The 12,832-nt window shown below is 46.4% G+C and overlaps 3 protein-coding genes across 3 annotated transcripts; 2 read left to right on the top strand and 1 right to left on the bottom strand.

Annotated features, from left to right (window-relative positions):
- Positions 1–969: 969 nt before the first annotated feature.
- ATNIH1004_007950 (putative aminotransferase) lies at positions 970–2,277 on the top strand (the record flags this gene model as incomplete). The annotated part of the gene is made up of 1 exon (XM_033572563.1): positions 970–2,277. The coding sequence occupies one exon, from the start codon at positions 970–972 to the stop codon at positions 2,275–2,277; it is 1,308 nt and encodes a 435-aa protein (XP_033425878.1).
- Positions 2,278–4,842: 2,565 nt separating this feature from the next.
- On the bottom strand, positions 4,843–6,984 carry fbx15 (F-box domain protein; the record flags this gene model as incomplete). The annotated part of the gene is made up of 2 exons (XM_033572562.1): positions 4,843–6,657; positions 6,826–6,984. The coding sequence occupies 2 exons, from the start codon at positions 6,982–6,984 to the stop codon at positions 4,843–4,845; spliced, it is 1,974 nt and encodes a 657-aa protein (XP_033425877.1).
- A 2,180-nt stretch (positions 6,985–9,164) lies between these two features.
- Positions 9,165–12,246, top strand: MCA1_1 (caspase family protein; the record flags this gene model as incomplete). Its single annotated transcript, XM_033572561.1, has 9 exons — positions 9,165–9,177; positions 9,249–9,277; positions 9,548–9,602; positions 10,999–11,364; positions 11,417–11,479; positions 11,538–11,586; positions 11,640–11,957; positions 12,004–12,173; positions 12,221–12,246. 9 exons carry the CDS (start codon positions 9,165–9,167, stop codon positions 12,244–12,246), a joined length of 1,089 nt encoding a protein of 362 aa, XP_033425876.1.
- Positions 12,247–12,832: the final 586 nt, after the last annotated feature.

Below are 12,832 nucleotides of genomic sequence, written 5' to 3'. Positions count from 1 at the left end.
TATAGAATGGGAGGTTGAACGACAGGACAAGATTATAAAAATGTGTGGTTGGTTGGGAGTGCAGAATAAGAGCTGATATTGTTTAAAATCTTTCGATTTATATGTTTCAGTAGCTAAATCAAAATGTCCTGCTTTGGATATAGATAATTAAACCGTTATAATTAGGTAGTCCCCAGCAGTTCCAAGGCAAGCAGTATGTTTTAAGTTAAGTGGACGCAACAGACTTCAGCCACCTCTACAACTCTATGATGCTGAACTGTGTGCTTTTGGTTGTCATCATCCCATCCAATGCATCTAAGAAAGTATGAAGCACAGAAAAGATTTAATTATGCAACTTTAGGCAGTCTACGGTTTCAGAATATTGTGAATATGGCCCGGGTAATGCCCAAAGGGCAGATAAATAAGTATAACGGATTGATGTTGATAAATATATCTCGATTGCCAGGACAGGAAAATGCGTCGGTGTATCGGCGTTTGACCAATTAATACGGCAGGCAAAAGTTGACTTGGTTGGACTCGGTGACATATATGTTGCTGAAATTTCCTCTCGCGTATTAAATGCAGAATTTATAATCAAAAGGCCTGTATATAGCATGTAAACTGCCACTTCTATCCTATCTGATATCCTGCAGAAGTTGAGGTGTAAAGCGGGATGACTCCGAGACCGCGGGACGAATCGGCGAATGGTATAAAAATGCGTATATGCAAATCCTAAACAAGTGGAAGCAGAAAAGCACAGTAGCAAAGAAATCAAGAAGGTCAGAGAAGAAGAACTGATCTGAGAATTACAGGATTTAAAATAGTGGAAAGCGTACACAGGGGGGTCTATTTTGAGCCAGTTCGGCGAAGCTCCGGATAAGGTTCAAGACCCGCCTCCGGAAATAAAAGTCTGTTCCTCAACTTTTTGAAACCATTGCAGACATTTTTAATGAGTTAACTTATCTATTCTCCCTATCTCTATACTATCCAATGACACAGCCAGAAGAACTTGGTGCCATTTCTTGCAGGGCCCAAAATGCGGTGGAATCAAGCTCCAAAAATCTGATGTGGGATGTGATGAAGGATTTGTGGTGTGAATCGATAAATCCAAATGGTTATGTGAACGTTGGCGTAGCGGAGAACCTGCTCATGCACGACCACCTGCTGGAGTTCATCAACCGGAAACTCGATCTGCCTGCGAGATACCTCACATACAATGACGGAGGTGGCGGATCGACCAGGCTGAGAAGCGCAATCTCCAGATTCATCAACCGACATTTTAATCCTGTGACTCCCGTCCAAGTCGACCATGTAGTCGTCACGAATGGCGTCTCATCGGCGATCGAGCATGTTTCGTGGGCTTTTGCAGACCCCGGCGACGGAATTCTTCTTGGTAGACCCTTCTACGGCACATTTATCCCGGATGTCTCGCAACGGCCAGGGACTACAGTGGTTCAGGTATCCTTTGACGATTGCGATGTATTTGGCCTCGAGGCCGTGGATAAATATGAACAAGCGCTATTGCACTTCCAGAAGACCACAGGACGAAAGGTGAAGGGACTCGTACTCTGCCATCCTCATAACCCACTTGGACGGTGCTATCCGAAACCCGTGATTATCAAATTGATGCAATTCTGTCAGAAGTATCGACTGCATTTCATCAGTGATGAAATATATGCGCTGTCAGTGTGGCAGAATACCGTTGATGAGAGTCCTCCTCCAGTAGCTTTCGAATCGGCATTATCTGTCGATCTGAATGGGATCATCGATCCCCATCTCGTCCATGTTCTCTGGGGAATGAGTAAAGACTTTGGTGCCAATGGTCTTCGACTGGGAGCCATCATCTCCCAGGCCAACACAGGTCTCCATGACGCATTACAGGCAGTAACGCTATATTCGTATGCGTCAGGGGTATCGGATTACCTGACGCACTGTATTCTCGAGAACACGGAGTTCACAGATCGGTATATCTCTCTGAATCGGAAAAGGCTCTCAGATTCTTACGCATTCGCGGTGCAACATCTTAAGGGACACGGTATTGAGCATACCCCAGGCTGTAACGCGGCCTTCTTTCTTTGGGTTAACCTGGGGAAGAGGTATCTCGAACTACATCCGGAAGACCGTAGTGAGGATGTCAGTGACAAGGTTATGCAGCGTCTTCTCCAGAAGAAGGTGTTTTTGGCAAGTGGTTCTTTGTTTGGATCTGAACAGGCTGGCTGGTTTCGGATCGTATTTTCGCATCCGGTGGAGTATCTGAGGGTAGCGCTACAGAGAATCGTTGCTGCGCTGGAAGACTAGATTATAATAGGTCTTTATAATCCAATGTATATGTCCGCTCTTTTCTGTGATGATTTAGTGGTATGCCTAGTTTACTCTTTCAAGAGATCAATTTTTGGCCATTTTCTGGTTCAGAGCTTCGATGTTCGATAAGAGCCATGGGACAATTCCAAGTTATCCTTTTATAGAAGCAATACATACTGATCTTTAGATTCTGCATAACACAGTCCAATTTATGCAATCAATTAAAGGTAGAGTAAATTTCTATTAATCTGTGGTATAATTACGATGTCGCTGTTGGATTCACTCTTAGATCCGTTGTCCGAAAAGTTCTCACTCACATCGGAGCTGGCATCACTCTCGTTCTGACTCTTATCAAGCCCCACCGGTCGGGAATGGTCGAGACGGTCCACGTGGAACTAACCGCGAAGGGACAAACTGGAGCAATAAAGAGAGAGTGTGAAGAGAATAGTGCCTTCGCGGTTGAGGGAGTTGGAATGGTCGGGAAGTGTTCCGGATATACATATGGGAGGAAGGAAGAAGTAGAAAAGGACATTGTCGGCATGATAGAGCTCGGAATTAGAGTTAAGCATGATGGTCAAGGGACCCAAAACCAGCTCCCCTCAGATTACAGGTCATCTGTGCTCCAAGCCCCTTGAATTCAAGAGAACTCTGGCTCGCCAACAAACGGGATGTTGGTTAGCAAGACTCATGAAACATTAAAAAACAGCTGCAGAAATAGTCGTTTTCGGACACCTGCTAACCATCACATCGATAAATGGAGTAAAGTAGCTTAAAGCGATAGTATATATTATTGTCTGGTTAGGATACTAGGTAAAATGACCATTTACAAGGCGGAGCCTCTCATTTCAGTAAAGTAGCTAAACCGCAACTGTTATAACAACTCTTAATAGAACAATATGTGCGGAGTGCACAAAGTACTTACACTCTCTATTCTTTATACTACCTGATACTAATCTAGACACTGTGTGATTGTAAGTAAACAACTTCTATACCATATGCTTTATAAGTAGTGATTGTCCTTTATAAATTGGCATTTAATTATGGGCAATATTTTATACTGTGTACGTATATTTAGAACTAGAGTGAAAATCTGCAGATCAGCCCTTGTTCAAGAAAACACAAATAACACCTATAGGATAAATATACTACTCAATATACGTAGAATAACAGGCTTCCTCTCCTGTTTCAAACCCCATCCCTGTCCTATGTACTTTTGTACAACCAGGAAGCAAATCCATATTCCATTGCGAGTTTTCTTATCCTATCACATACCAGCCAACCCTCTTGTACCTACAGTCCAAACATACCGCACAATGCCACATGCTCACCATGCTCAGACAGATCAGATGGCAGCCAATGTATGCGCTATTCCACAAATTGTGAGGATTTTGGAATGTACACTGCAGAATGCATATGTATTACAGTGGAGATATAGGATACCATGTTAGATGCATATCCTGGGGGGGAGGAGGGCATTTCACCCTTTCTACTGCATGAGTCTATTTATAGAACCAATATACGCGACAACAAAACTCAGGAGGACGGAATATGCGGTACAATGAAGCAACCAGACAGTCTAGAATAGGGCTAGTAAGACCATCGATTATAGCAATCGATTCCAGAACTCGAAGCAAAATCCAGAACACTAACCCCAACGTTTCCTTTGTCTAATTATCACTCCTGCATAACCATAACCCACCCGTCATCATCGACACAAGCCACGCCGCCGGCGTCGATCGCAGCAACCGGGCTCCATACTGCAAACATGAAGCAAGAGTACAAAGCTATGGCCCGTGTACAGCGCAGAATGGGTCCCGGAAATGGTCTAGCCTCATAAATCCCCCTCCACCCCCCCCCCTCTCCTCCAGCCCGAAGCCATCATAGACCACTAGTAGTCTTGGCTGGACATATAAGACTTTCAGTCAGCTCGTATAAAGTGGGACCCCGAGCGGGGTACGTGGGAAAAGAATCGATGATCTGTCTATTGAGCTAATTTATTGGGAGCGAGTTAGCGGTGGGTTGGTTGTTGCGGATGGAATGAGTTGGCCGTGCAGTGCATATGAGGTGATTGATGTATTGATTAACTGGGGCTGGAATGATGCATGTCTGGTGTAGTATGAAAGTGATAAGTGAACTCTATATTTGTTTTTTTATTTTTTACGGGGGGAGGAATGCTGATGCTGTTGTCACAGGATAGGCAATTTCATGTGTATTGTTCTATACTGGGGAGAGCATGTCGCAAGGCTATGTACGGAGTAGTGCTTACTAGATTGTGGCATTCAACTAGGTAGTCAACATGCCGGTCGACCTGGTCTATATTATGGGTCCTGTGGACAGCGTTAGGCAGCAGTGGGACTAGTAGAATATCCTAAAGGTCAGTTTCTTCCGGTGGACACCACTGGACGAATATCAGGAAAAGGTATCCGTTGTACCGTATGACCTTGCTATGTACGGAGTAATGTACCTCCAACGACGAGGCTAGAACACATATCAGTATCCGAATTTTTAAATTTTTATCTTGGCTATTAAGTTATCTGTCTAGTGAACAATCCTTTTCCCATCTCATCGAAGCCAATAGCCACGCCGAATACTGAGATACATTGCCGGCTCTTCCCGGACAGATGGCATCGCCTGGTTTGCCCTATTCCAGGAAACGGTTGCAGTATGAGCCACTGGGTGCTCCCGCCCAATATTGCCTGCTCGAGGCTGTTCGATGCTAACACCTGCTTCAGTGGTCTGGGCCTTGAGCTGTTCAGGCATCGGTAAATGCTGCAGACCGGTCAGTCGTAGTGACGGGTCAAAGTTGATCAGAATGATAGCCTGATTGCCGGGTGTTAGACCATCCTGATCCACAGAATACACGATCGACCGCTCATCTGCAACAGCATGGACCTTTCCTGCCCTTTTGGACGGGCATAGAAGATGGTGTATTTCCTGTGGTGCATTATCCGGCGGCCAAAGACGTATTCCACGGGACGTAAAACGCTCCTCGCTGTACTCTATCGGTGTGCCATCCGGGGTGGCCAATTCCGGCTTGTACAAGAATCCCTTGGGACCTTCATCCCCATCCTCATCAATGGGACATTTTCGCTTCCGCGAAACCATTCGTAATCGCATACGGTCATGGGGCACAAAACTGCCTCCCGGGATTGGGCCCGGGTCGTTAACAAGGTCCACGAAGGTCGATGCAGATAGGTTATAAGTGCGGTATTTAGTTTTGGCCAGGATGAAGTCCTGGCGTTGGGCCATGTCACCATCACAGCCTAGTTGGTATTCCGGGTGAAAATGCCTGCGTAGACGTTTGCGTGGTCGCTCATATTTGGGCTTATTGGACGAATCCAAGGTTTTTGTCAAAGGTTCGTCGGGCAATGGAGCGGGGGCTGAAAGCCGTCCTGCGTTGCCTCCCTGTCGCTTACTCTCTCGGATCTCTGCAGGCGATGGAAGGGGTTGCACATAATACGTGCGACAATTTTCGCTGCCCCCGTCAAGCCACTCACGACGGCACTCTAAAATCATGAGCTTCCTGGTCGACTCATCCTGCCGTAGGGAGAGGTCGGACCAGGTATCGTTGATTGGACCTTCGCGATGCTGTCGTCTCCAGGTTTGGTTCAGCGTCACGGAGCCTGGGTTCCTGCTGGGCGCCAAACACACCCAGACGTAGAACGAAGTCCAGTCCACTTCTTCCTCTTCGAAATCCACCTGCGTCGACACGGCATAGAAATGATTATCGTGGATCCCAAAACAAACGGTTTGGCCAATCTCGAAGCCAGCAAAATTCTCCAGTTCGACCGGCTTGTCTGTGATATGCTGCCCCGTTGTCAGATTAACACAGCTAACTGCCCATTGCGGATATCCATGGTAGCCCAACGCAGAGTGAGTCCCGTAGTAAAGATAAGATTCGTTGTGTCGAACGAACAGCCGGCGGGTTGATTGGAGCTGCGTCCGGAGTCTCAATCGCCCATTCTTCGCGCAATGTTTCTTTCTCCTCATGTCCACGGCCAGAAGCCATGCCTCCCGTCGTTCTACAATTTCTACGAGGAAAGCGAGGACGCCGTAGCCGTACTCCATCAGCGATATCTGGGTGGTATCTTCTGCTGGATTGCATCCCGGAATAGCGCGAGAAAGTACGCTGTAAAGATTCAACACCTGTTCCATCTGACCGGCTCCATGCACATCTAAAGCGCGGATCTCATCGTTGTAAATGTAGCAAAGAGAGCCGCCACTGTACAGAAAAGCACTCCCGTAACCCAAGACTGAGGCTGAATAGGGCTGAGCCGTTGCAAACGCCTCCTTGATGTCAAACAGGCGCCCAACAGCTCGGCGGTATTCCTTCGTTCTATTGGCTTTCTGTCCTTCTTTGGTTTGTAATAAATTGTTCTAGTTTCTGTTAACACTGGGCGAGAAAAGGGAGGGAAATGAAGAGCAGGAAAATTAAGGCAAATATAAAAATGGAATGGAAAATAAAAGGAAAGAAAATAAATAGGAATAATAAGGAGGAAAAATGGAAAGAAATAAATGACAAATGTAGAAGGATTGAAGGATTACCTCAACTGTTTTCCGTGCAATTGACTCGCTTCGCATCATGGAGTTGAGAGCCCGATTAACCCGACTCAGATGGACGAAATCATGACAGTCCAGTGTTGAAGCTACCTGGTAGAAAACATCGTATGGAATTGAGTCCAGATTCTTGGTCACTACCGTCATGACCGAGGTGCTGCTGAATAACTCTAAAAAACATCTGAGGAAAATCTGAATTTTACTGGAGATGAGAAAGTTAGGATGAGCGATAAGAAAGCAGTGTTACTCCGAAGCGTGTTCCGTAGATAAATATAAACACTATGTATAAAGGGTTGGATACGCATGAAGGCAGTCATTCACTGCCCAGAGATAAAATTCCAGGAAACGAAGTTAATGGACTCCATGAGGCAAATAATGAATGGACCCGGAAGGGAGGCATGTTTTAGTACCCCTAGGGAATGAAATGCGGCTCTTTTGGAACCTTAAGAAACATAAGTCTCAAAGCAGGGAGAGGAGACTGAAAAACCAAAATGCAACAATGGATTCCCAGTAGCAAAGCAACATGATTGGTGAAGAATCAAGCACTTGTTAATCCAGGATTGTACGAAGAACGGAGACTTTTACGCTAAGCCACAAGAGGCCCGCACGCTGTGTCCGCTGATGATGATGATGCTGATCGCTGAGAACACGCGGCGGAGGTTTCGCCCCTAAGAATTGGCTTAGGTCCTTGGACGGGGAACTCTCGGACGCCGTGGTTAGGGACCAGGAAAAGAGCCTCAAAGCCCGTTCCTGATGCTGGAGAAGACGAGGCTGCCTACTAGGATTGTCCTACAATTGTGGCACCAGCCATTCATTCCGTATCAGTCCAGTTAAAAATAGTCCTCGCTTCGATACTCCGAATATTGATTCATTACTTGTTTGATGGTCCACCGTCCATCTGAGACCTGTCCTAAGACACAGGACAAAGCTTCCGGCTTCTAGGCTTCACCGACATGCGACCCAGAATGAGGCTCTAAGAGTGGCGGTGGTCTTTGACAAAGGGGCGACTTGACGGCCAAGGGGCGACCTAGTCACTAGTTTTTGGGTCAACTGTCATTCTTACGGATAATGCGGTAGTGGTACCCATTCAGAGAAAGCCGCCGCGTAAGTCTCGTAACCCCCCTTAGAAACCGGTTGTTGAGCCTCTTTGTGTGGTCGGCCTTCAACACTACTCCATCCAGTACGACGCGCTGGGGCAGGAGCTCGTAAGCTTAAATTGCAACGCACATGGATGCGACGGCGATCAGATGGTACTAGATTTTGCGCTAAATAGTGTAAATGGCTCGTTTTTTCGTTCCCACTATTCGCGTCATTCTTTCAATTGCTTTGTGTTGGGGAATAGTTAATGCCTCTTGTTGGCGCGCTCGACTTGTGGGCCCAATACAGCCTCAGGCACCAAATGGTGAGGCTGAGAATCTTAGAATCCTCGAATCTCATATTTCTACCCAAAAAAAAAAAAAAAAAAAAAAAAAAAAAAAAAAAGAAAAAAAAAAAAAAAAAAAAGAGGTCGATGAACTATAGCCCATCCTAGAGTCCCATCTTTAAATTTATTTGGCTTTTTGTCTTCCAATTATTGCTAGTATTTATTCTTTTCTTTCAATATCCACCACCTTGCATCGCTGATCACCCACCCTCTCACGTTGACTGGCCTATTTTCCAGCCTCTCCAATTCCGATCAATCTTCCTCGAATTGACCAATGATAGAAACAAGCCCCATATCGAAATAAATACAGAATATATCCTCGGAGATAAGCCTAGTGAAGGGTACCAACCCCGCCTGCACTGCCCCGAGGATCAGGAACGCCCCTACAAGGCTAGGAGTCAATGGGCTAGGAGTCAATGTACTGCAGGTAGGAAAGGGATATCCGTCGCATATATATCAGACCACTTAGATTATACCTATATCCTGGACATCTTGAAACCTTGATGTGCATGGATGGAACATGAATAACCCCAGTGTTGGCGATGACTTCTGATGACTGTGTTTTCTGTGGACTGCCTTGCTAGGCGCGTGGGATCACTCAAGTCCTAGTTGTCATTTATATCGTCCCAGGTAGCCACTACCAATCATAAATAGCCCGAAACAGATAAAGACAAGCGCTTGGTATCAGTTGTGCGGGGGTGTGCCACCGTGGGCAAATATTGTCATCTTCAGCGCTTTCAGGTGCTACACCATGCCACGAGACTAACTAATTCTCGGAGATCATCAAACTGTGAGAGGCTCTGTGGTTAGCTGGCCACGACCCTAGCGTCTTGATGTGTTTGGATCTTGTTTCCAAGCTAACTCGAGGTAGGTGATGCAAGAACCCATATCCGTCACCTACTTAATGCAAGGCTGTCGTGTTTGCTCCACAACTTGTCACATGCAGCAGAACGAAATGGAGTGAATCTCGATAATTGACTCTGTTTAGGCCAGGTTCGATTCTCCCATCGAGCAATGGTAAGATATAAGTAATAAGACAACCAGATCCTGCAGTTCTATTATCTTTCAATTCTTCTCTGTAGATAGCACTCTGTTTCCACCTGCTATCTCTACGCCCGGATAGATCTCCAGCTTCCGAAATGTATTATCTATCCTATTCAATTAACTCAATACTAAATAGACAACAGTCACATTTTCACCTCTGCATTGGCATGGCTGCGACGTGTAAATCCAAACACCGTCTTTGTTCAAGGTCATGTTTCTAATACAATGCTTGACAGAACATAGTCTGATGGACCCTTTAGGCCTTTGGTCATTGGTGTAACAGCCTTTGCTGCAAAGAGTACGTCACCTCACTAGGAGTTCACCCGAAATTACCTCATCATAGCCAATGGAGTCATGAGATTATAATAAAATCTCACAGCAAGGCGCAGGCACATGATTGACGTGAAAAGGCCGAGTATCCGTCCTTGATTTCCGCTTGCCCCAGACAGAGTGTCGTCATCCTCAGGCTCAGCCAGTCAGCCTTGCGACTCATGCAAGCCAAGATTGTCATTGTTATGTTGGTGCCTAGGGGAATATTCCGGAACATTGCCTATAGCGGACAAGCGCCTGCCCTACTGGTGGATTTGAGACGGATGGACCCATGGATCCCAATGTTATTGCAGTTTAGCCCTGGTGGTAGGGCAGACGGGATTCGTGGGTTTATCACTACGGTTAGCTACCAATGCCACACTGTTTTATTTTTTTAGCGCATATCCCATCGTTATGTCCGGTTGATGGACGGAGAGAGGAGCCGGCGGTGTGTTGTGCGTCCGATGTGGTGCTTTACTGTGGAAGGTCCATAAAGAGAGATCTATCATGTAAACAGTAGGGAGGGGGAAATTTGGTTCTCTCCGGTAGAATTTCAGATAGAATCGATCGATAGATACAAACCAGACGTGCCCGAGTCCTCAATGATAAATTGTACAAGGTCAACGGCTCGGCGAGGGTCGCTCTTGACCGCTGCTGCCCTACGCCTGGCACATCGGCCCCACTGCCTGCCTCTCCCCAATCAGTCAATCCTGTCGCCCAGTGCCTGGAGATCTTCTTGTGTTTAAAATCTCCCACTATTGTCCTATGTTTCTTCCTTCTCTTTCTCTCTTTCCCAATCCTTTCTCCCAGGTTCGGTTCCACGTCCCTTGAAATATAGTGGTTGTGGTGACTTATCCCCCCTCTTACTGTTTCTTTCTTTTTCTCTATTTTTGGGGAGGCAGGGCTTGGCAGCTTTGTGTCCTCCTTCACCCCACAGCGGCCTGCCGATTAACACCATCACCCCCGTTCGATTGATTACCTATTTAGTTGATTGATTGATGTACTACCCTCATTCGGCACCCCCTCCTCCCCAGGGTTGGTCGGGTGACTATACTCGTCATCAACAGTGGCCTCCCCCCCCCCCAGCCGTACTAGTAAGACGACAACATTCCAGGTTTCGGATGAAGGGATGATGTCCCACTAACTAATCTCCCCAAAGTCCCCCGCAGTATCCCCCTACAGGCCCTCCACCTCCTCACTCCTACCATCACCCTCCACCGTCCGGCTATTACCCCCCTCATGCTCACTACGGTCCCGCCCATACTCCAACGCCGCCTCCGCAGCCATCCTCGTCCTATCGTTCTTATCATAGTAAGCAACTATTATACCTTTTTGTTGTTATAGTGATAGATATCATTGGATTGGATAACTGATCTTACCGGCAGGCCACTCCCCCTCATGGAACCAAAATAGCCCTCCACCTCCACCACAGGAAGCACAGCATTTTGGCCGTGGTGCCCCGTCCAACTACCGATTCCAATACTCCACATGCACAGGTCGTCGGAAAGCTCTTTTGATCGGGATCAATTATATCGGCCAGCCGAATGCTCTTCGCGGATGTATCAACGACGTTGCCAACATGTCCAACTTCCTACACGAGCGATTTGGATATCGGAGAGAGGACATGGTCATTCTCACTGACGATCAGAAAAATGCTATGAGCATTCCCACCAAAGCAAATATACTGCGGGCAATGCAGTGGCTTGTGAAGGGTGCTCAGCCAAACGATTCGCTATTTATCCACTTTTCAGGTAAACACTAACCCCGGAAACTTAGTGTAACGAAGGCTAAATTCGAAAATAGGCCATGGTGGCCGAACTCCTGACCTGGACGGTGATGAAGAAGATGGTGAACTTCCTACTCCAGGTAGTTGGTAGCCTGTACTAACATATGCAAGGCTATGACGATGTCATTTATCCACTAGATTACCGCACCGCTGGACACATTGTGGACGACGATATGCATGCTATCATGTATGTTGTGCTCACCATCCTAATTCGGCTATCTGTCTAAAATCAAATTCCAGGGTCCGCCCACTGCAACCGGGTGTCCGACTGACGGCAATATTCGACTCGTGTCACTCGGGCACTGCACTCGATTTGCCTTATGTATACTCAACTCAGGGAGTTTTGAAAGAGCCGAATTTGGCGAAAGAAGCAGCGCAGGATCTCTTCAGTGCTTTTCTGTCCTATGGCAAAGGTGACTTGGGCGGCATGGCTCAAACTGCCATCGGATTCCTCAAAAAGGCAACCATGGGAGACTCCGCACGACAGAGGACTGTGAGGACTAAAACATCACCAGCTGATGTAGTCATGTTCTCGGGCTCTAAGGACACCCAAACCTCGTAGGTTGTTTTAACTCTGTTTCTCGGTCCTCGCTGACAATAGCAGAGCGGACACGTTCCAAGATGGCGAAGCTCGAGGTGCATTGAGTTGGGCATTTATCAAGTCCCAGAAGCAACAACCCCGCCAGAGTTACCTGCAGCTGCTTAACTCGATCCGGTCGGAGTTGGAGGGCAAATATAGTCAGAAGCCGCAGCTGAGCTGTAGCCATCCATTAGGTATGTAGTATGCCATGGAATAACTTATCTTATACTAATAATTGTAGATGTCAATTTGCTATTTGTTATGTGATTATATAATAGGACACGATGTATGCATATCCATGCTGTTGAATGAATTACAAGTTTAAATATTGATACACAACATCATGATACATATCAATACTATCAGTACTCTGGTAAACAACGCAAAGCATGCTAATAAATTAGTTTACGCTCTAGATTCAATATGCGCATGCCGTATCTCTAATGGCATAAGGCAATAAAATTGTCATCTACTAACAAGTCCACGGTAACTCTATCCACATTTTCCAAGCTTTCCTACATGATTACTTGAATCCATGTAGCTAGGAATATAGCACCAAGTAATCCGGAGACACAAGCGTATAGTGTTTGAAAGAAACAGGTCTACGCCATACTCGCCCAAAAAACCAGATATCTGAATACTTACAGGCTATCCTGACTAGCCATACTAAATACACTGGTGATTGCTCCACACTGCTTGCAGATATCTGGTGTCTCACAAGCAGTTAGTCATCTATAGTCCATGCCACGAATGTTTCTAGAAGCAGTCCTGCTGCGTCTTGGCAACGAACTCCATCTCATTCTTGTACTGTAACATCCTTGAGTCAGATGTTACACGATCCAATCTTGAATCA

The sequence above is a fragment of the Aspergillus tanneri genome, assembly GCF_003426965.1.
Source record: "Aspergillus tanneri strain NIH1004 chromosome Unknown AapTan_7_pilon_pilon_pilon, whole genome shotgun sequence".
NCBI lineage: Eukaryota > Fungi > Ascomycota > Eurotiomycetes > Eurotiales > Aspergillaceae > Aspergillus > Aspergillus tanneri.
The sequence above is the reverse complement of the archived record's forward strand: the minus strand, read 5'-3'. Positions and strand labels throughout refer to the sequence as shown.